We start from the raw sequence: 25,166 nt of genomic DNA on the forward strand, positions 1-25,166 counted from the left end.
CACTAAGTTCTCTCCCAGGTCCTTTTTCCCTCCTCAGGCGGAAAACAGGTTAAACGGTTTCGTTCCGAGACCGCAACATGATCCAATTTTGGATATCTGCTGATATGATGCGACCCCGCTTTCAATTCTACCTTTTAGGATAAAACGTTTATCGAATGAAAGATATTCGTAAACCCAAGGGAAATTCGTTACAATATAATATTATAATAATACAATATAATATAACAATAATGTATATTACTATATACTATATAATAATATTGGAAGAACAATTTCGTCTAAATTAATTAATAGTTAAAGCCGGTACGAGTATAAACGAAGCTGAAGGGACAAATTGTATTTTAGTCAGAGCTGGTTTCACACGTCTGACAAATTGTTTTGCTAATTCGTCCTGAACTGTAAGGAATTTATTATTACCAACTCATGTCGTTCTAGATGATCAATTTCATGCCTCACATAAAATTTTCCCTTTGCTAAATTTGGAAAATCAGCTCATATTGTCACGGTTTTTACCGGAAGAATATTAAACGACTGGCGCGTATAGATTAAAATGATGCCTTTTTCAGTATAAATGAATAACTTTGATATAAAATATTGATGAGAAAAATTTTACTGGAACACTTCCTGAAGCCTGTAAATATTTTGGTCGGGATGTCTGACGATCTTGTGGGATTTTTTCTACTACTACGTTAATTTTGATCAAGTTGAGCTTTAAATGCTTCAGATGTCTTAAGATTTTATTGATTAATTGATTGAAATACATTTTTTATTAAAAATTATACAAATTGCATTTTATGTGAAACACAAAATATAATGGCATAGCTAGAAAATATTAATATTAACAATATAAACAGTAGTAAGCAATTATTAAAATTAACGAAACAAAAGAAAAAAATTGCAATGAGCAATAATGACATTATACAATAGCAAAATGTGTAATTACCCTAGATAAGAATAATTAAAAAGAAAAATCGTTGTTTATGAAATCTTCTTGAAGTCTTTTACTGATTAATAAAACTCTTCTTTTTTTTTTTTTTTCTAAGCTTTCGGCAATTTTATCGCCAACAACAGGGCCTATTTATTACATAAATAATTACAACTTATTAAATTCGCTAGTTTTCGTGGTCCGCTTGACCAATTAATATATTACAGTTAATTAAGGTTTTTAGTTGATATAAAAAAGTCAGTGTCACGAGCGGGATTCGAACTCACGATCTTCGGCTAGATACGCCGCTGCTCTACCACTTGAGCTATCGTGACCTCGATCCACTCGGACACTAACTTCCCATCTCAACCCCACCTTTTGAATTTTCCCTCCTTTTTGCCATTTTTCAAATGTCGTGTAATCTATTTCATTCTCGACGACAAATAAAATGGCCACGGAGAGGTTTAGTGAAGATATACTTCATTTTAACTTATTCAATTTACTAGTTTTCTTGGTCCGCTTGACCAATTAATATCTTTCAATTAATTAAGGATTTTAGTTGAGATTAAAATGGCAAAAATGATGGTAAATTTAACAAAAAGGTGGGGTTGAGATGGGGAGTTGGTGTCCGAGTGGATCGAGGTCACGATAGTTCAAGTGGTAGAGTAGCGGCGTATTTAGCCAAAGGTCGAGGGTTCGAATCCCGCTCGTTACACTGACTTTTTCATTTCAATCAAAACCTTATATAAAAAGATTAAGTAATTGAAAGTGTAATCTATTTGATTCTCGGCGATAAATGAAATGGTCACACAGAGCTTTAGTGAAGGTATACTTCATTTTAACTTATTAAAGTCACTAGTTTTCGTCGTCCGCTTCAAGAAATGGCAAAAAGGAAGGAAAATTCAAAAGGTGGGGTTGAGATGGGAAGTTAATGTCCGAGTGGATCGACGTCACGATAGCTCAAGTGGCAGAGCAGCGGCGTATCTAGCCGACGATCGTGGGTTCGAATCCCGCTCGTGACACTGACTTTTGTATCTCAACTACAATCTGAAGGTACTAGGTCAGGACTTGGGGCTGGGAGCAACTTGGTTCTCTCCACTTCACCTTTTCTACCGGATTTCACTTCAAATCCTTTTTGCTGTTCACTAAAGCAAGATATTGCAAAATCTATATGCGAGTTAGTCTATAGCTCAGCTGTTTTTCTGAGATATAATCCTAGTGAGTATTATGATTATGGATTGATTTCCATCTGTGTTTTTATCGTCGGAATAATTGAAAGCATATATACAAGCAGTTTTTACTTTCAATTCGCATTATCTCTAAGACGAAAACTTCTTTTATTGCCCATGATAGATATTACCCATTGTTCCGTTATTATTCTATATTTAAATATAGCCGAGGTCAGGAGTCGCCGGTGTTGCGGAAGCTAAAATCACATCTGCGATCACGAGGAAATACTAAAAATAGATACCATTGTTCCTTGAGATATAGTTGTATATGTTATTCGGTTATCTAGGATTAAGGAGGCGTTCTTTTTCCTCTGTCGTCGAAATTTATTAATATTCAATAGGGAATTAAGTAAATGTGAGAGTGATCCGACCTTAAAGTTTATCGATTCTCCGCTTTATTAAAAATAAATATGCAATCAGGTCTATTGTTTATTTGTGACATTTGTTGAGGCGTATTAATCATTTTAAAGCTCTAGGTTTTTCTATGTTATCCCCTAAAAATAGATTCTTTAGCAGCGGTAAAATTGAAACCGAATCTCTTGTCTTAACACCTCTTTAGAAAATTGCAACTCAATTAAAATTAATTAGTGCTAGAACATCTCTGATTCAGAAAAACTGAGATTACATTGCACATGTTCGTAGCTATCATCATAATTATTTGGAGATCGTCAGATGCGGTCTGGTATGACGTAGGTTTTAGAAAAACATTTTCTTTATCGTGCCAACGTTTCGATCTTTATTGAGATCATCTTCAGGGCTCAAAGTGTTTGTTTTCCGTGTAGATGTGTCATTCTTTTCGTAGATGTGTCATACGACACACAAGAATGACACATCTACAAGGAAAACAAACACTTTGCGATCTGAAGATGATTTCAATAAAGATTGAAACGTTGGCACGATACAGCAAATGTTTTTCTAAAACCTACGTCACACCAGATCGCATCTCACGATCTCCGAATAATAATTGACTAACCGTCACTAAACACCATACATATCATAATTTTGACCTAGGTGAAGAATTCTGTGATTTTTGTACATTTTATTTTTCATTAGGTTCAGTGGTTCGTTTGTGCAGACAGTATAAAAACAAATGGTGAATGGATGGAAAGATTGATTTTAATTTTTATACAAGGTCTTGGTTGGGATGAAAAAGCTAGTGTCACGAGCGGGATTCGAACCCACGACCTTCGGCTCAATACGCCGCTGCTCAAACCACTTGAACTATCGTGATTTCGATCCACTCGAACACCAACTTCTCATCTCAACCTTCTTTCGAATTTTTCCGTTTTTGCCATTTTTCAAATGTGTAATCAGGAATGGGGGTGGGTTCGAAGCTCGTTCGTGACACTACCTTTTTCATCTAAACCAAGACCTTACGTAAAAAGAATAATTAATTGAAATAATTAATAAAGTCAATTCATATCACTAAACATAAATACATTGTTTTTAATATTGTGTTTGTAGATTCGTTTTTTAAAAATTATATTTTTGTTCGCATATATAAAAGTTTTATTGCTTTTATTATGTCCATGCTTGTATTTGTCAAATGATTTTGTTCTCGACGGATTACGGATCAATGTTTCGGCCTCTCTAAATGTAATTTTAAGCCAATTAATAGTTAAGTAAGCCCGAACTTCCATTCTGAACGTTGTATATCAATTATTAATTTAAATACCACTCATCGTTTTATAACGAAGGGTAACATATTTCAAAATCATGTTCTCGTTTTTTACATTTTCGTACATTTTATAGCGTTTCAAGGAAAAACAAACTGACAATTTACAAGACAACACTAAAACGTATCTGGACGTACGAATTAGAACTGTGGGGCACCGTTAAACCAACATCCAAAGAATAGAGTCCTTCTAGTCCAAATTCCTTAGAATCATACTCAATGTGTATTACTACTTCTCCAAGAAAAACCTTCACAATGACTCAAATTCCCTTTCGTGCAATAATAATCTTTGAAACATTTTCCACGTTCCACAATAAAATCACCTTTCACCCCAATCGAGTTGCCCAATCGTTACCTGATAAAAATCACCCTTAAAATCCCGTCAGACGACTGAAGAGGAGATGGTCTAGCGACCTAGTAAACAAGGATTAGCCCTCGCATGTAGTTGAGAACAATAGCTATTAACTCTCCGCACGACCCATGACCTATGTCATTTGTAAATCCTTCCCAGTCACCGAAAATCATCACATCCAAAAACTCCTATCGAGTTGCCTCATCCTTATCAGATAAAAACCACCCTTATAATCCCGTCAGACGACTGAAATGGAGATGGCCTAGCGACCTAGTAAACAAGGATTAGCCCTCGCATGTAGTTGAGAACAATAGCTATTAACTCTCCGCACGACCCATGACGTATGTCATTTGTAAATCCTTCCCAGTCGCCATAAATCAGCACATCCAAAAACTCCTGTCCCGATGAATTCTTAACCCGCTTCGGCGAGTAAAGAGACGATTGCGTCGAGATCTCCTATGCAGCGACAGTGAAGGTGGTAATGACCTAACTATTACTTTAAGCACATTGGAATACTACCAAGTACTGCCATCTGCAAGAATTACAATCACTGGTAGGTAACCGCAACAGAACATTGATTCTGGTTGGCCTTCTCACAGGGCACAGCCGCGAAGGATGCATATGCACCGGGTATGAGTACTGACATTGCTTCCCGTATACTCGGTCGTCCTAAAAAGGACAATGAGGATCTTTAATGTCCGCATCTAGCCTATTCGGCCTTATTAGACGTTTTGATTCTCAAGACTACATTCTCCGCATACGACAGAAGTGTGTTACTACCTCAGCGCTGGTCTAGAGGCATCTCAGCCCCGAGGGGCCAAGACAACCTCTCTCTCTGCTTGCCTATTCCGAGTGGTCAGGTCCGCATCAAGCATCGAACCATATGCCGCGCGCAAATGGCTACCTAAGCCTCAATACATCAGCCCGGTCTCCTTCGCACTCCCTAAATAGAGATAACCACTCTATCTCCCAGAGTATTTAGGCTTCCCCAGTGTAGAAACTACCGGATCCGCTCCGGCCGCTGTTTTCTTTAAAGTGGAATTGCTAACCACCCCGCAGAGGGAGACTGCCTACGGTAAAAGCCTCCAATCGAGCACAGCCTACACCTGAGTGCAAAGCATACTCGAATAGGAGCAACCGATTCACTACCCATTCCCATCCGCCACTACTCACGCATTCGAGGGACTTTTCAGCGTAATCATAGCATCGTCAACACTTGTACGCTGCCGTCCAATCCGCCATATCCCGTGAGGCCGGTTGTATAACGATGGTCATACGCAAGTTTAGTGCGAAGGTCACAGATAGAAGACAGCTTCTTCTCTAAGTTCCCGCCAGGGGCGTCGCCACGAATCACTACGAGTCCATTCCCAGTGTAACAGAGGCTGAACCTTGAAACATTTCTGTTACCCCGTAGTACAGATGTTTATGCACCTTCCCCTGTCTATGCAGACAGGATCTGGTACCCTCTGATAAGGCACCTGCCGCCCCAAGCCGACCCAAAGCCGACACCAGTACAGCTTGTGCTTCAGAGAGGTTGCCACGCCCTTAGAGTTGCACCATCATTCTGCGCCCGGACATCCCCCTTGTAAACAAGAATTGGGAGGGGTCACAGGGAAGAATGAAGAAACCTGGATTGAGAGAGTATGAGTACTGACAGAAAAAATACTGAATACTGTGCAGATATTGAAGGAAGAAAAGAGACCGCAGGCATAGTTGCTTGCAACTAGGAGAGGAGAAGACGCAAGCAAGATTCTATCCTAAGGCGCCGCAGGCTGGGCTTTGGAGGTTCGACAACAACTTGAAGCTGATCAAAAACCTGAAATAAAAATATAGGAGCACAATAGCAGATGTACTTAGGTCGAGGTGCGGAAGGCCCAGTGACCACCTCATTTATCCCTCTGACTACCCCTACTAATGTATATTATGTACTTTTGGTTTTTATTTTTGCGTGTATTTCCTCTCTCATTGTTACCTGTTACCGAATTGAAACCAAAAAAGTTTTATTTCCAGTTTATATTTCAGCATTTAATTACAGCCATTACAAATAATATACCTTGCGAGTTTTTTAATTATTCTGCATGAAAAGGGTGTAAAAAAGGGTGAATTGTATCTGGATTACAACAGGCTTAGCCACTTGGTTTTAGATCCGATGACTACTTATTTAAAATATTTCAAAGTGGAGATTGTTCTCAGTGATGTAATGGTAATGGAGTCGGTAAAGTATTGTTTCTCATCATAACGTCAAGCGCTGCTCGTCGTCACACTTGACAAATTTAAACAGTTCCAATGGCAGAGAAAGGACTAAGTTAGTTTTACATAATAGACTCGAGCCGTATATCAATTTTCGTCCGAATCGACTCAGGTTTGACTTTCACCAGCCGAAACTATCGAAACTATCAGCCAGTTTGATTGAAGTCCTCAGCCGACTGGGAAGTCGGGGATTCGTGGGAACGGCTAAATAACTTTCACACGGAAAAGGTCTATCTTTCTACATAATACATATGAATCGTCACACTTGGCAAACATTGAACTAGTTATTGTAAGTTGCAAGCCTAGGAAGATTCGATATTTCTATAGAAAAATAAGTCCCAAACCAACTTTCGCTCATCAATATTTATGTTCGATAGACAATTTTAATATACCGTCTGTCCACTAACTGAATCTCTTCAGCGATGTTAACAGTTCGGCCTTTTGCAATAAAAATAAAAACACAGAACAGAGAAAAAAGGGAGCGATAAAAATCTAAGACCGGAAGTCAATTCAAGACAAACATCTGGCCAAGAAATTTACTTGTTTGGCTTCCTATTCCATAAGCTATTTTAAACATTTGGAACTCTGACTTGAAAAAATCAAAGAAATACATAAATATATTTTGTTTCAAAAATAAGCTAGTATTTTATTAAATTTATTCCATGTTATCAGTTTATCGTTAATTATTAAATCCATTTCAGTTCGTGGTCCGATTGACCAATTAACATTTTTCAATTAATTAATATTTATGAAAGGTATTGGTCGAGATAAAAAAGTCAGTGTCACGAGCGGGATTCGAACCCACGATCTTCGGCTAGATACGCCGCTGCTCTACCACTTGAGCTATGGCTCGATCCATGCGGACACACTAGAAAAATGGCAAGGAGGGGGGAATATTAAAAATAGGTGGTGTTGAGATGGGAAGTTAGTGTCCGAGGGGATCGAAGTCACGATAGCTCAAATGGTAGAGCAGCGGTGTATTTATCCGAAGGTCGTGGGTTCGAATCCCGCTCGTGACACTGACTTTTTATCTCGACCAATATCTTTCATAAATATTTATCATTAATTGTTAAAATAGTTTAATCAAGTCAAAATAGTGTTTAAGAATGCAGTTTAAATAAGGTTTTATATCAGTATACAATTTTAAAACATTTTAATCAGTAAGTTTATTAGGAGTGACTTCACAAAGTCCAGGAAAACGTACAATATAAACCTTGAGAGAAAAAGTGACAAATGAATGTTTATTACAATTTGTCTAGCCTGGTCATTTAGACTTTCGTAAAGCGTACCCTTTCTAAAAAAAAAAGTAAAAACAAAAAGCTAATAGACAAACCAATTTGGACGGTTGTGTAATCCAACGATTTCTAATTTCTTTGTTTGTTATTTTACCATTCCCTTCGTTCTAATTACAAAAAAAAAGCGTAAATACTTGTACAAATGTGGTAGAATAGTTTGTTCATTTAAAAAAATTAAAAACGTTTTTGCACTTAACGCGTAGATTCTTAAAAGTTCAATTGGTAGATCTTAGAGGGCGGAAATGTTTATGTATTTGTTACGTTTGGTCGTAAGAAATGACATTACATTGCTATCAAATTTAGAAATTAATTGGAGATTCTGTTTTAAAGTCATGGAGGATAGACAGATCAAAATTATTGTCAGCGAGCAATTTTAATTTACTTTCTTCTAACAGGACAAACGGGAAATGAGGAGGCCGATAAATTGTCTAAAGATAGTTTAAAAACTCAAGCCTTCTAGAGGACACCGAATTTCCAAAAAATATTCCAGGCAAGGGTTCTGGACGGTCTAGGGTAACAGAATCACAGGACGACCCTTTTTTGACTTCGAGAATTTGGCGAAACCGGCACCTTACTGTTGTTCAAGCTATTCATCGACTCCAGGAAGTTTGAGATGTCCAAATTTCCAAACGCATTGCTCGAAGAAGTTCAAATCAGTTTGGACTGAGGGCTTTTCGCCCCGTAAGAGGACCAGAATTGACCAGAACATACAGAGCTTAATCCAAATCAAGGATAAAGGATTTTTCAATGGTTAATTTTTACGTAATTTGAAATGTTTATACAGTCACATTTATAGAAGCAATAGACTGTTTAACTTTTATTTTTGTTTTCTTAATTTAAATTTTTATACTTAAAAATGCCACTTAGTGCTGAGGGTGTCGCGCGTGGTGTGCTACTTATTGATGATGGACGTTACATCAGGTATGCAGCTATTTACATCGGAGTTCCCTACGAAACTCTGCATGACGACGTAAGACGTTTTCAAGAAACTGGGTCCTACCATAGAAAGCCCGATTTTGGACGCCCTAGGGTAAAAGAACCACAGGTTGACTGTTTTTTGACTTGCTTGCTAAATTCCGGCTCCAGAACGTTCGAGGTGTCCAAATTTCTGAAGGTTAAGTCAGAATGGACTGATGCCTTTTCGCCCCGTAAGAAGACCAAAATTGACCTGAACAAGCAGAGTTGTTCGGCTCTCAATAGCTCGAGAACACAGCCATTGGTCTTTGGACGATTGGTCTGCCGTACTTTTTACAGATGAGTGTACATTTGCTCTAAGATCTCCAGATGGGCGTGAAAGTGTGTGTAGAAGGCGAAATGGAAGGTAGGAAGCCTGTAATTTTTCCCAGAGCAGACCTTTTCAACAAAGCTCTGTGATGATGTGGGCGGGAATTTCAATGGAGAGTCGAACAGAGTTGGTTTCGTGGACGGTCTTTGACGGCCAGTCGCTATGTAGATGAAATTTTGGAACATCATGCGTTGCCTCGATGTAATCAGCGACAATCCTATTCTAATGCACGATAATGCTAGACCACATGTCGCTCGCATAGTACAGGCCTTCAACAACATCACGGACTTAGCCTGGCCAGCCCGTTCTCCAGACATGAACCACATCGAACATGGGATAACCTCAAAAGACGAATAAGAGCACATCCATCACTGTTACACTCCACCATCTTGAAAGGTTTCTTCGTGAAGAATTGGCTACCCTCCAGCTAAGAGATATTTCTAGATTGGTAGAAGGTCTTCCGAGGGGTCTTCGAGATGATTAATTAATGCAAGAGATTAATGCAAGAGGAGGAAATACGCCATATTGAAATGTTAACTAAAAATCTAAAACAAAATTAAGACAAATTTTTTCTGTCCATCTTTTATTTTATTTTATTATTTTTTTATCATTTTTCATTTTCCTTAGCAATTCACTCTTTTTCTTACTTTTTTAGGCAAATACTCAATTATTAAACATTAAAAAACTTAAAACTTTGATTAATATACAAAACTATATACAAATCAGGTTATATTACAGGTGGGTGGAATTTTTTGCCTTTCGGTTTAGTTTTGATTTAAAAGAAAACTGGAGTATTACAATTAATTAAGGTTTTTAGTTGAGATAAAAAAGTCAATAGCATGAGCGGGATTCGAACCCACGATCTTCGGGTAGATACGCCGCTGCTCTACCACTTGAGCTATCGTGACCTCGATCCTCTCGGACGTAGCTCAAGTGGAGAGCAGCGGAGTATCTAGCTGGAAGATCGTGGGTTCGAATCCCGCTCGTGCCATTACTTTTTTTATCTCAACTAAAAACCTTAATTAATTGTAATATATTAATTGGTCAAGCGGACCACGAAATTAGTGAATTGAATAAAACTGGAGTGTTTTTTTTTTTAGTTTGTTGAAAATATGTTTAACTTTTGACAATATTTTTTTTAAAATATTGTGTCGGATTTATATTGGAAAAGACCTGCTGTGCGATGCTCATCAACATGTCTTTTAACAAGAATGCATCTCTATCCAAAAAGAAGAATGAAATATTGTGCATCTCATTGTCGATACTTCGATAAAACGGTCAGGAAATATCTCAAAGCAGTAAATTTAAGTCGACTGCCGGCTATAAATCAGTTCGGCCGGGAACCCGGATCGGTCGGTTTACGTCCGTTTTTAGACTCTGGATGTTCATCAAAGATCGCTTAAGAAACGATCCATTGGGAGAATAATCGAGAAAAGATTTTTTTCCATGTACCAATCGTTTCTAGGCTTAATTACGAAATATTTCTCTCTAAAACTTTGACAATGTTTTAGAGAAGGTTTGTAAATTGTTAATATTATCAACCTTGAGGATATGCCTATGAGATCGACGGTCGAAAGAAAATTCCAGCTCTATAACATCTCCCGAGGGAATTAATTCAGCTGTAAATTTCTCAAACTATTCTGAGACATTCTTTATTTATAGTTATCGAGATGTAAAGCAGATCACCCTCGTTTTTCTACCACTCGGGCAGGTCTACATTTAAATTCTCCCACACAACACAACCGATGTTTTTTGTCTGTTTACAAGCTTTTTCGACATGTAGGAATTTTTTTACTCGATATCGTAAAATTTCAAAAACTAGTTGAGCTGCAAGTTATTCTAATGTGGTTTTTCTCTGTCACTAGGAAATAACTCAAAGGAAACGATTTCAAAAAATAACGTCCCTGTGGACACGAATCGCAAATAGTGACTTTCACCTTGTTCGTGCGAAAATAGACGTTCTTTTGTACAACGTCGTGTCATCGTCTATGAGAAAAATTGGCTGTTTTATTTTAAAATGGACAATAAACAATGATAAACTCGACAACGGGACCAGTCAGGACACGGCGTTAACCCGGAACAGGTCTTCAACGATGCCAGGATATTTTCAATGTTTAAACGGCCACTGTCGAAACATTGGACTCTTCTTTTTTCTCATTTGTAGAGAATTTTTTCAAAAATTTATAACAGAAGATCTTTCACGAAGTCCTAGGTGATGAAAAGCTCCTTGCAGGACAACTTTATAGCACGTGGGATCTAATAAAAAGTATAAACAAGACAGCCGACAACAGATTCCTATTAATATTTTAAGACGGAACAAACGAATAAAAGAAGGAGCTAAAGCGAGGGGAGGCGAATCAGATAATAAATCGTGACTACACCATTGTAAGCAGTTTAAGTCATGCTAACATTTTAATTTTGCAACAGCAGAGGTCATATAAACCCTCAGGGTGCCGGTGTTTTTGAAAAAAAAAACATTTGTAAGTATGTCGGGTTTGAATGAACAGGGCCGCTGGATTCGAACCCGGGGCCTTTACCTTACACCGAAGGCCTAAACAGTGGCGACCACCGACGCCCCTCTAAAATTCTTAATTACCGTTTAAGAACTGCTACACTGACGGATCTAGAGCGCGGAAAGGTACGCGGGCAGGAGTATTCAGTCCTGGAACCGAAAAATCAGAACTTACGAGAAAATATGCCGGTATCTGAAGTTCATACATTCGAGAGATGTAAACAGTTCGATTTAAATAAAGGTTACAAAAATAAGATTACAGCTATCATACCAGATACCCAAGCAGCCATCAAAACGCTAAGTTTGAACATCATTAGCACAAAGAGAATTGCTGAATTGCAAAACTAAACAGATTAGGTAAGCAAAACAACTTTACTATCTGCTGGGTCTCAGGACATGTGGAAAAACGAGAAAGCGATCGTCCTTGGAAGAAAAGGTGCTGCTATACCGTTGATAAATAGGAATCCAACTATCAATGAACACCTCAGAAGGATAAAAATAAAAGGGTACAATGAAACTCACTCATTGAAACAATTCCAAAAACTCTAGCAAATTTCGGAAGGAAGAAACAACAGAATGCATCAATGGAAGCAGGGAAAAATTTCAGGTGTATTCTCGATCTTTGTGTTAATCTTGTTAAGTCTGTTAGGTTCTGTTAGATCGAGAAAAATAATGACGTAGACTTGTTAGAATCGGCTAGTTAATACTGCTCGATCTAACAGGCCAGGGCCAATGTTGGGGGTTAGGTCAAAAATGTAGTCACATTGCTATCCGTTAGGGCGAAGGTAACCAACATGGCAGCCATGAATTTAACAGCTGTTTTTGTGTACACCTATTTTTATTCTTAAATACGCATTAATTGAATCGCACCAATACATTTCTTTTGTTAATTTCTGACCTGTCGTTATACTCTCATTCATAAAAGATACATCCCATAACCTATAAACTCATAGGCTGTTAGACCTTACGATACAAGGTAAGTATGTCGGCACGAATTGAAGCGTGTCATTTGTTACTAGTTTTCGAATGCATAGATAGCATTTTTAATGAGAGTTGATTGATTTTCCTTTTTTATTAACTTCTGGCATCTTACAATTTAACACAAAACAAACAACAAAAGCCTTCAATGACTGTTACAGCTTTATTTTTGGTTCTACCAATCGTCACGCGCAGCATTGCGGAAAACTAACGTTTAACCTGCTAAGAAAAGAAGGGGGTGTTCACGATATTGCTTGACATTTCTCTCTTAGAGTAAACACAATTTAACATCTTACAAACGTCGTGAATACCCCTTATATCGATATATTTGAAGTATTTACAGTCAAATATATCAATAAAAAATATACTCCATATATGTAGAAATATATCGATATATCGTTGCCTTAACAATAGTCACCAGTTCTGATATGTGCTCTCTCTGGAACAGGAAGCACAGAAGTGAGAAGATTATTTTCACTTTTTAGCAGAATGCCCAGTTTAAGCGGAATTCCGAGTACGGCATATCGAGTTGCCCACGTTGTCCAGAGAGCACCTAATAACCACGAGTGCTTACATTTAGTAAAGTTCGCGAGAAGCCTAGAACTGCAGGAAAGAACTAGTTTTTTATGTTTTGTTTGCTTATTAAAAATATATAGTCCGACTCCGTCAGATGGTTGATAACCATTCCCGTTATGTGGTTTTTAGTTATGTACGATTTTTTTCTCTTTTATTTATATAATAAAGTACTTTTTGCATTCATTCATTCATTTAAGAAAGAGAAAATGCAGAAGCAACGTAAAGTTGTTAATTGCGAGCGTTTCGCCAGATTGAAATAGTGAAATTTGAAGTCCTGTGTTTTCTTATCGCCTGTTGGTTTACAAATTTGAAATTTTATCACGTGCGATTAGTGCAATCAGGTCTAAGTCGGATAGGACGCCAGTCACTTCATAACAGGACAAAGGGCAAGTCACGACAATTTTTTTCCTCCAATCAATTATGTGGCAGGGAAGCCGGGATCCCTTTTTAGGGCTGCTGTGCAAACTTGTTGCGTTTGCGCCGTCCCGGAGGTTGCGGGAGTGAGGCGGCAGTCGAGGGCACGTCGTCGTCCGAAGAGGACGCCTCAGTGCTAAAATGGCCGAGGCCCCGCGCGAGTACAAGTTCTTCAGAAGTTTCAGTGCCAAAGTCGAGTCAGGATGGCCGATGAGGAAGGCCGAACAGTTCTGGAGGCGGCTCCGGGAACGGAAAATCGCAGGTACGGGACGTCACCCCGCCCAAAGATAGGGAGTTTTTTGCCTCCCTCCTGCCTCAATAGGGCCAATTTCCTTTCAAACGCTCTTTGCACCCCAGTAACGTCTCAATCTTTAGTCTGCTCCTCCCAAAACAATCTATCACTAATTCCCCCTGCGAAAAACACGAAAATTTGGAAGTCAAAATTTTTCGAATAAATACACAAACATAAACTAAAGGGTAGTCGGTTAATAAAGTTAAATTTTAATTATTCTGTTCTACCCGTACTTGTGGGAACTAGTGATTTAAACTGCTGGTACATCAAGCAGTCATCAACGAAATATCTCAAGGGTTGATGATAAGGTTTAACCCAGTGACAGCTGCAGCAAACTACTGATGCCTAGCAATACGCATAGAAATACATTAATTTTAATAACAGCTCACTGTTTCTTCAGCACAAATCAGAATTTGAACATATTCAAATTTTGGAACCCAACAGTGTTATGGACTTACAAACCAAATTTTGAATATGAACGTACAAAAGTCTAACTTTAATGTTTCAACCTTCCTACAGTGTTCAGAAGTAAACATAATTTTAAAATAAAATAGGGAAGAAAGTTTTAGACTTAATAAACACCCCTTGCTTAGATAAACTGAAGCCGGAAATATACTTTGATTCTAACTTCGCCAGAGTAGGCTGTCTACGATGACCTCAAACAATCAAACTGCAGGTACATCAGATCTAAACAAAGTAGTTAAAGTTTTATTGCCTAAATATTAACATGTAAACTGTGTTTCAAATCACACTGCACAACTGTTTTTAAAGTTGGTGCAGAAACAACAAAACTATTAGTCATCATAAAGTTTGACATTAAAGCAGCGACAACAAACTACTTTCAGCTGTTGATTGGTTCATCAGCCCAAATCAACAATTGAACAACAGATTCCAATTTTTAAACAATATTCTAGGCCTATAAACTAACTTTTCTGAATATGAACATACAATCTAACTGTAATATTATAACCTTCCTACAGGGTTCACAATGTTATATAATTTATAATATAATTGCGAAACGTGTCGTGTCAGAAGTAAGTTTAAACATCGATGACAGCCGGTTATTTCCGATCTGCACTATTTTCCCTTTCTGTCTGTACACAGACGATTAAAGGGGCACCAACCCCTAACAAAATATTCTCAAATTTCGACCATCTCCAAGTTAAATTGATCAAGACCATCTGCAAATTATATTGATAAAAAGACGCTTTGGATAAATTAAAACTTTAAACCTTTTGACCAACGAAGCTAGTACCAAAAGACACTCTTCGTATAAATAGACAAAAAGATAAAAACTCCATTTATTATACACAATTATTCAGAAATCGTGAGATGCGGTTTAGTGTGATGTAGGTTTCAGAAAAACATTTTCTTTATCGTGCCAACGTTTCGATCTTTATTGAGATCATCTTCAGGGCCTGGGATTTAAAAACATTGTTTACATTTAATTTATACAATGCAAAATAAATATGTACAAATTCACTTTTTTCCACATCCTACATGTATTTGTTAAATGTAAACAATGTTTGTAAATCCCAGGCCCTGAAGATGATCTCAATGAAGATTGAAACGTTGGCACGATAAAGAAAACGTTTTTCTGAAACCTACATCACACCAGACCGCATCTCACGATTTCTGAATAATCATAAAATTATGTTCTGACATAATTATAAATAAATAAATAAGATAAATTATAGCCGGAAATGTAGTTTGAACCTAACTTCGCGAGTATGGATAGACAAGGTTGATCTGAGCCTATCGTTAAGCAGACATCAACAAAATATCTCACAGTTTTATCACATCTTACAATTTTTATATATAAAGTTGATGCAGAAACAACGAAATTATTAGTTTAACCTGACGGCAAATTGCTGGGTTCTATAAACTTCCACTAAAAATACATCAATTTCAGTAACTGCTAATTGTTTTTTTGGTTTATCAGCCTAAATCAAAATTTGAATAACATAATGCTTACGACATAAAAAACCAAATGTATTTTTTTAATATGAAGATCAAATCGTAAAACTTAGGAATGTGCCTATAGTCTGTGAAAATTTAAAAATACAAGTAGGAAGAAATTTAATAAATAGTAAACTGTACGTACCCAGATAGACTAACGCAGGAACTAAATGTGTTGTGATTAGTAACCGTTTGTCCATGATTATTCAAAAATCGTGAAATGCGGTCTGGTGAAATGTCGGTTTCAGAAAAATATTTTTTTTATTGCGCCAACATTTCGAGCTTTATTAAGATTATCTTCAGTGCCTGGGATTTACAAACATTGTTTAAATTTAACAAAAACTTGTAGGATGTGGAGAAAAGTGAATTTATACAATGCAAATAAATATTTTTTTATATTCACTCAACGAACACTTTGAGTGAGTAGAAATACTTCGATTTTTTAATATTTTTTTATATTCAACCAAAGTATTTTTACTCACTCAAAATGTTTGTTGATTGAATATAAAAAAATATTTATTTGCATTGTATAAATTCACTTTTCTCCATATCCTACATGTATTTGTTAAATTTAAACAATGTCTGTAATTCCCAGGCCCTGAAGATGATCTCAATAAAGATCGAAACGTTGGCACGATAAAGAAAATGTTTTTCTGAAACCTACATCTCACCAGACCGCATTTCACGATTTCTGAATAAGCAGGTACTAAAGTTTGATGATTACAAAAGCACTTCGCGGGACAAGGCAGTCCAGGTTGTTCAAACTGCAGGTTCATCGCCAAGCAATTTGAAGTACCTCTCAGGTTGATGGTTTTCTTACGTATTAAAAGTGTTTTAATAAATATACTTGCACAAACAACACGAATGCCCTTAATCTATAATCGAAGAACTGCGAAAAGAAACTGCAGCGATCTAATAATCATTGTAATACGCCATATTTATATTTCAACTGTTATAGTCAATACTTTGTCATCACAACACTCAATTTGGAGAAGGTATGGATCAATTTTCAAACCTAGTTCTCGAGTTACAAACATACAAATGAGAAAAATGCTTTATTTCATTCCTTTATTTCTTTAGATATATTATTATATTTAGATATATATATACTTTATTACTATTTGATGTTCCTGAGATGCGGTCTGGTGTGACGTTGATTTTAGAAAAACGATTACTCGGAGATCGTGAGATGCAGTCTGGTGTGAAGTAGGTTTTAGAAAAACATTTTCTTTATGCCAATGTTTCGATCTTTATTGAGATCATCTTCAGAGCTTAATAAAGATCGAAACGTGGGCACAATAATCTGTCGATCTAATGCCGCATCTCTCGATCTCCGAATAATCATTGACTAACGGTCACTAAACACCACACATTTTTAGAAAAACATTTTCCTTATCGTGCCCACGTTTCGATCTTTATTGAGATCACTCTTCAAGGCTCAAAGTGTCTGTTTTTTGTGTAGATGTGACATTCTTGTGGGTCGTGCGGGACATCTACGAAAAGAATGACACCTACACGGAAAACAAACACTTTGAGCCCTGAAGATGATCAAAATAAAGATCGAAACGTCAGAACAATAAAGAAAATGTTTTTAACCTACGACACGCCAGACCTCTTCTCACGACCTCCAAATAATCATCAAGGTCACTAAAAACCACATATTTTATTACTTTACATATATTGTTTGCATTGCTGTATTAATAACAAAAAATGATGTTTAGACATGTTTTTGTTTTCTGACAGACCGTGAATCGCTATCTCCCGGTAGTTACAATTAAGTTGATTATTTTAAAATTAAAAAAGTAAAGAAGAACATTCTGTAAAGTCAGTCGCTCGATCCCTAGGCCGGTGAAAGAAAAAAGACTCAGGAATAAATCAGGAAAGGGGCAAGAATGGAATCTCCTGGAGATTTTCCATCTCGAATCCGAATCGTGCGAATCCGCGAGAAGATCAAATCGAATCAGTTAAAATTAAACCCTCCCAAGACTGTAAGTACAATCAATCTCTTTGAAAATTTAGATAAAGAGAAAATCCCTTTTAAAATATTGAAAAGTTTTATGAGTTATTTAAGTGCTGAATTTTTGTGTAGCGTACAAAAAAGTGACCTAGTAAAGCTAAATTTATTCCAGTTTTTCTGGAATAAATATTAGTTTTTGGTCTTTTTCATGAAAATGAGTAGATAATCGCCGAAACTCTTACCTGGGATATACAAATTTTATTAACATGACAATTTTTATGACAATGTAAATTAAGTGTGTCGCACAAGGGTGAAAAGAGAAGTTTACTGTTTTCACTCAACTAATGCAAAGTTAATAAACTGTTTCCGTAAATTTATTATTGTTATTTTTTTTATGGAAGTCGCTTGGGGGTTTCGGTATGAAAAGTCCGGCCGGGAAAGAAGTGTCGATCTGGTTAGCAAGTTTCCTTTGGCGCTTTTCCGATCGGAATTTTCCTCTGACTTTGCGACCTTTGAAACAGAGAAAGATGTTGAACTTTTTCCTTCTTTTTTTTCGTTTTCGGTCAAAATTCGAACTTATTACTGATTATCTGATGATTATTCAATTAAAGTCAAAATAAAATATTTCCTTTAAGATTAAGTCATTTACAGATTAATTGGAACAAAAATGACTCCTAGTGAGTCGGAAATATTGTTTTTTTACTTTTAGAAAGGATTTAGGAATTATAAATGAGAAAACAAGTCGGATTACAAGGTGTCGCGGTGTAATGGCAGTCAGAGGCGACTTCGAAGCCCCTTGGGGCCCGGTGGAACTCGTTAAATGCGGCAAGTTGAATGGAAGTTCTTTTTTTTCTTGCAATTTATTTTTTCCTGGGGTAATGTTTGTCTAACTTAAATGGAAACGGAGTAATCTACCGTGAACCAATTAAGAAGAACGATAAAAAAAATGACAGGTAAATGAGATCTGAATGCAAAGTGTCGATTTAAAAGATTTTCAGAGTATTTTTACATTGTACAGCTGTATATAAAGCTGTATATAACTGCAAAGTGGAAGGATCTTGTTTATTTCCTAGTAAGGAAGAAATAAGCAGATTTTTTTACGAGGGTTCGCAACAGCAGAGGTTATATCAACCCTCAGGGTGCCGGTGTTTTTGAAAAAAAGCCCATTTGTAAGGCCGCTGGATTCGAACCCTGGACCTTTACCTTACAGTAATGAGCGCCGTGTCAACGCCTAAACCGTTCTGGTCACCGACGCCCCCAAAATAAGCATATATAAATTTAAATAATGTACAGAAAAAATACATAAAAAAACAACTAGGACTTACATTTGACAAGCCTTTTGTAATATTATCGCTAATTTGCAAAGAGTATTGTTAAATGTTTTAATCTTTAAAATTTTTATTTTCTTGAAGAAAATGTGTCGATTTGCGTTTATAATGCCTAATTGTTATTAATATTTTTTCATGGATAAAAACCGTCTCAGTAAGAACAATGTAATAAAGAATCAACAATTCCTGTAGCCATAAACAACTCAGCATAATTTCCCTTCTTACATGAATTTTTAATAATCAATAACACTGCATGAAATAATAAAACAGCCTTGAATGAGTTTAGTTTTTAAACAAAGACCGTTGAAGAATGAAATAGTTGACAAACAGTGTACAACCCGAATTGGGCGAAATTCCGTGCAATTCTTAACCTCTTATTTAGTGTATTTTTAAAATCCGAACGGCAAGCAGAATAGGTCCAAGGTTTTCCAGGAATCGTTCGTCGGGATAATCGCTTCTTGAGATAATGGATGAAAAGTTTTGAGTCACTGGGTATAAACGTGATTTGGCTCTTTTTATCAGCTCCTTACTGGCTGGAAGGGGGAGCACAGCAATAAACGGATTAATCGCTATTACATTAAACCAATAACAACCGCTAAATAGCCGTCCGGCTGTAAGCAAATGATTACGAATTTTCCGGTTCAGGTTAACCATAAGCAAATTTGTCAGGCATTTACAGGTGAATGCACTCGAAAAAAAAACTATCCGTAAAATACCCATATTTTTGTTATAATATATCAATGATGAATGATAACACATTTATAAATATATCAATGATAATATGCCGGAGCATTTCGAATGATAGAGGCGCATATAAGAAAATATGTAAATATTAACTCTCCTCAGGCTGATTTCAAAGGGAGGCGGAGTTGAAAAATTGAGTCATATTTATCTCTCCAACGACAAAGAATTTCGTAGATTAAAATATACCCCCATCAAGGAATAAATACTAAATATTGAAATTTATCCGATTAAATATGAAAAAAGCTGTCTGAAGTATTTATTGATACCACGTACACTCTCTCTCTCTCTCTCTCTCTCTCTCTCTCTCTCTCTCTCTCTCTCTTTTGCTCTCTCTCTTCTCCCTATCTCTCTATTTCTTCTTGTCATTCTCTCTCTTTATCTATCTGCCTATGTATTTATCTCTTTCTCTACTTTTCATTCTCTCTCTCTCTCTGTCCATCTATCTGTTCTGTCTGTCTTTCTGTTTCTCTTCTCATTCTTTCTTTCTACATATCACTTTTTACTCTCTCTTTCTCTCCCTCTCTCTCACTATCTATCTCCTTCTGTTTCTCTCTCTTTCCCTATCTCTCTCTCTCTCTCACTTACTCTCTCTCTCTCTCTCCTTCTGTTTCTCTCTTTTTCCCTCTTTCTCTCTCTCTCTCTCTCTCTCTCCATATATATATATATATATATATATATATTCCTCTCCCTCCGTTTATTTATTTCTCTCCCTTCCCCCCTTATCTTTCAGTCTGTTTACATTTCTCTCTCTTTCTCACACNCTCTCTCTCTCTCTCTTTTGCTCTCTCTCTTCTCCCTATCTCTCTATTTCTTCTTGTCATTCTCTCTCTTTATCTATCTGCCTATGTATTTATCTCTTTCTCTACTTTTCATTCTCTCTCTCTCTCTGTCCATCTATCTGTTCTGTCTGTCTTTCTGTTTCTCTTCTCATTCTTTCTTTCTACATATCACTTTTTACTCTCTCTTTCTCTCCCTCTCTCTCACTATCTATCTCCTTCTGTTTCTCTCTCTTTCCCTATCTCTCTCTCTCTCTCACTTACTCTCTCTCTCTCTCTCCTTCAGTTTCTCTCTTTCTCCCTCTCTCCCTATCTCTCTTTCTCTCTCTCCCTATATATATATATATATCTTTCTATCTCTCTTCCTCTCCCTCCGTTTATTTATTTCTCTCCCTTCCCCCCTTATCTTTCAGTCTGTTTACATTTCTCTCTCTTTCTCACACATACACAAAATTGTTACATTTTTATGTATGTTTTTTACCTACTGTATGTATCTGCCTAGTCTTATTCTATCGTTCTCCATCTCGCTAACATAAAAAATTTATAGATGTACAGGAATACCCTGGAACAGGATATGGTCCTGATGATAAAACAAATTCAGTATTTACTTCCAAGATTTCGACACATTTTAAGGTCATCATCACCACCAATCAATCTTGAATATGCCCATAATTAGGACTATATCAGTATTGCAACTTTAATGTTATAGTCCTTCACAATGTTGGGCGGTCTCCAAATTCGAAATCGTCTGTTAAAAACTTAATTATTTCAATTTATAAACGATTTTTAGATTTATAGATTTATTATAGTTCAAAATTGTTTTGCGCTGATGATGACCTTAAGATAGGTCGAAATCTTGGCAGTAACAAATGAAATTTGCTTTTTCATCAAGACCATCCCGTGATCCAGAGTATTCGTAGCATAACATACAAAATTAATTTCATTTACAACTCGAGTCATTTTCTTTACAATTATGTTTCTAAGGTAATTTTAAGTAATATAAATAAATATATTTCGGCTTTACAAGTTTTTGGTACCAGGTGCAGAATAAAATAAAAACAGAAAATTATTGTTTGCAAAAAGTGGCGAACGAGAGACGAAATTGTTTGAGCTGTGGCAAGCCCGAAGACGGAGAAGCTTGTTCGGCTCAAAAGAACAATCCTTCTCTTTTTGATAAAAAAAAACCTAGGGGATGCTGAATACCGTGAAGAAATATCTTACAATACTGCTTTTTTGAATTATGAAACCAAAGTATTGTTGAATTTTTTTTACGTACGTACATATTTCTAGAGGTTTTTGATTTTCAAAAGGTTCAGTTCGTGACCAAATTGTTTACGGATTGTAAATGTAAACAATTGGTATTTTAGGCGTTTGAAATGTACAAAATCGGACACAACGGACAAACATAAACGACGTCTCGGTGGCTGTAGTTCTACATACGTTAAAAAATAAAAATAAAATTAATCCTATGTGTAACAATAAAATAAACCGATATTTGTTCCAGGAAGGGGTAGTTTTTAAAATGGGGGATGTTTGTTTTCAACCACGCCTGGATTGAAGGTCTATACATTTTTTAATGGTTTTTACGCCATCGTTAGCTAGGCCTTCTCATCTCTTATCCTTTCACCTCATTTTATATTTAATTAATGGATGGGGGATTTTTTCTGGTCGAAGTGTTTTCCAGATTAAAAAAAAATAAGGGCAGATATTGTTTAACGGTTCTTTAATTTACGTATAAACGCTGAAATATCATGTTTTTCTCGTTGCAAAATTACATTTATGTTGGCCGCATCTGTGGGGTACATTGATGTCAAATGTAAGTAAAAATAATAATAATGGCCATCTGGACTAGAAAAAATGTTGGTGTGCTGTTTTGAATATCAAGTATTCATTGACATCGTAACAAAAATCTTACTTCAAAGTTCGGATAGGTATATAAAAAATATTCATTCGTATTTTTTTAAAAAAATGTATATCTTATAAATTAAAAAATATATTTTTACAAGTGTCGGCCCCTTGGATTGGATCGGATAAAATCCGTAAAGACTTTTTCTTTTAAAACATACCTAAACATGTTTTACATATTATAACCTCCCTAGAAGTGATTTAAGAACGTCACAGTCTGACGTCAACTTGGTGCAACATTAAATTTATTCTCCTACACAAGAAAAGATAATTCGCCAGGTACAGATGTACAAGACATCTAGATATTTACATTGGCTCATGCCTAAAATGAAGCAGTTAACACTAGAAAAATTAGCAAAAATTACTAAGAATGTCTGCCTTTACTATTTATGATTACAACCAAATTAAAAACCAAGAAAGACCGTACGCAAATACTTAATTAAAAAATATGAAAAACTAAACAAACTTTCTTGATATAAGCTTACAACTTGGGATAGGATTAGGCTAGGTAAGTTAACCATGACAGTGTTATTCTAAGTTCTAAGGTTAGGCTAGGTTAAGATAGGTAGCGTTGTGACAAGGTTAAATTAGGTTGGGTTAGGTTAGAACAGGTTAAGTTTAGTATGACAGAGTTAAACTACTTGAAGTTAACTAGGGTTAGTATGTGACATGTTAGGGTTAGGCTAGGCTAAGCTAGGTAGATTTAGGTTATGGATAAATTATGCAATTATGGTTTACAAACTTCTTCGGTTGCAACAAAACATATATAAATATTTATATACCAATTATTGTTTAATTGATACAATGATTATGTGTATAATTAAATAGGTGCCGAATATACACAGTTATCATCGATCCTCGTTACATTTACTCGACAAACTGATTCTCGTTTAAATCCTGTAATTAATTAATTAATAAGCTATTGTTAAATGTTATCTCGTCTGAACATGTTACTAGGGCAGTTGTTATAACTGGTCAAAGAGCCGGTGGAGGGAGATTAAATTTTGATCCAAGTTTTCAAATTGAATCTTTTTGATATTATTCCAAAAAATTGGATTTTCGACGGGGTAGGATTTTGAAAAAGCTGTCATCCGCGCCGATCCTTCCGATTGGCAAGAGGCGGCATATATCGTTGTATATACCATCAAACAATTTAAAATATGTGTACGCTATTTTTGCTGTATTTTATTGGTGTAGATTTAAAATCAATTCGGGCCGCTGGAATAAGAAACATTTCAATCTCTGTTGGTAAAATAAACGGACACCTTTAAAAGCACCCATGACGTTTTGTTTGGATCTATAGGAAAATTGAAAGGTAAAATAAATACGTAGCTAGTTAGGTAGTAACTCTAAAACTAAAAAAACTATCTAATCAGTGCTAGCCTAACTAGCTATAAAACAACTTGCGTTCATTGGTTAAATGGGCATTATAATAATAATAACTATTACTTTGTCATTCATAATCGTTTTTTACATAATATTTGTTCTTCTATTTTTGTTTGTGTACACGACAAATTGAATTATAAATCTATACCCTAATGGATTTTTGTAGTACGATTGGTGTTTTAAAAGCATCCATAAAATGAAAATAGCCTTGAATAAAAAATGTAAAAAGTTAAAAAACGTTGAAAATTCGTTTGAAGAACATAATTTAACTAAATTGCTCAAAAATGAATAGGAATGTTTTTAATTTGTTCTTATTCTATTAATTTTAATTGAATTAACGATTCATTCTTGTTAGTTGAATAAAGCAAAATAGAAAGTACAAACGAAAAACAAACAAATGTAAATCCTCATTTTTAATAACGGTTTTACTTAAGAATAGAAAGCATGAAGATTATTGATTTTGTAAACGAACACCTTTTCTCCATTTTAATCCAGTTGTATCTTCTTTAACCATGGAAAGACATCATCGGGAACCAGAAGTTCGCAATATTTACGCAAGAATTAGTCATCGAAGTCACCGACAAGTGGATATCGCAGAGGCAGATGGCGCTTCTCAGAGAGTGGTATCTAGGCTTTTAGCCTGATTCCGAAAGACTGGAAGTCCATAGTGTCCGCCAGATCCTAAATGAAGTACAAGATGTTTTGGCAAGGCTTTTTACTTCAATTCGGTCTCCTAGGATGGAGCTCATCTCAGTCATGTTGTTGATGTAATAACGGCTTTCATCATTGGCTGGTTCACGTTTCGACGTTATTGTTTTTATGTATATACTAAACCTTTTACTCGTTACATGAACGAATGCATTTGTAAACAAATAGAATTTTAAAAAAGTATTTTTTAACAAACAATATGAAATCTATGTTTCAAGTATTTTTAGCTACAGTCGGAAAAAAGCATGTGAATCTTCCTTTCCGTGAAAGTACACGGTGAAAAATTAAGTACGGATGTTTGAAAAGTTGAGCAAATAAGAGAATATTACGAACCGGCGCGCACTTTCGCTCTAATATCGCAAATAAACCGGTAAAAAGCTTTTTCCCATTTAATCACCGGAAATTGTATTTATGCTTTACCATGCTTTACAACAAAAATTCATGTTGATTAAAATTATTCCCAGTTTGAATTATACCCCGATTTAATAGAAACTGATTGCCGGTTTCGAAGAAAAAGTCAATTTATTTGTTTAAATAAGACATCAACAATAATATAAATGATAATAATAATAATAATGGTTTTAAATTAGATCTTGTCCCGAGGAAAATCAGTTCAGCTT

General features: G+C 35.9%; 1 protein-coding gene across 2 annotated transcripts in view; it reads left to right on the plus strand.

The window, feature by feature from the left end:
- LOC106669061 (rho GTPase-activating protein 7) overlaps nt 1-25,166 on the plus strand; it is a 275,493-nt gene that overhangs the window by 22,925 nt on the left and 227,402 nt on the right. The window contains exon 1 of one of the 2 annotated variants that reach the window (XM_024226363.1): nt 13,618-13,753. The exons of the other annotated variant lie outside the window; for it this stretch is intronic. Within the exon in view, the coding sequence (XP_024082131.1) occupies nt 13,633-13,753 (121 nt within the window). The 5' untranslated portion in view covers nt 13,618-13,632. Of the gene's footprint in view, nt 1-13,617; nt 13,754-25,166 lie in introns of those variants that run through there. 2 annotated transcript variants of the gene reach the window in all.

This window comes from Cimex lectularius, unplaced genomic scaffold (genome assembly GCF_000648675.2).
Source record: "Cimex lectularius strain Harlan isolate CLEC.00 unplaced genomic scaffold, Clec_2.1 scaffold171, whole genome shotgun sequence".
Lineage (NCBI taxonomy): Eukaryota > Metazoa > Arthropoda > Insecta > Hemiptera > Cimicidae > Cimex > Cimex lectularius.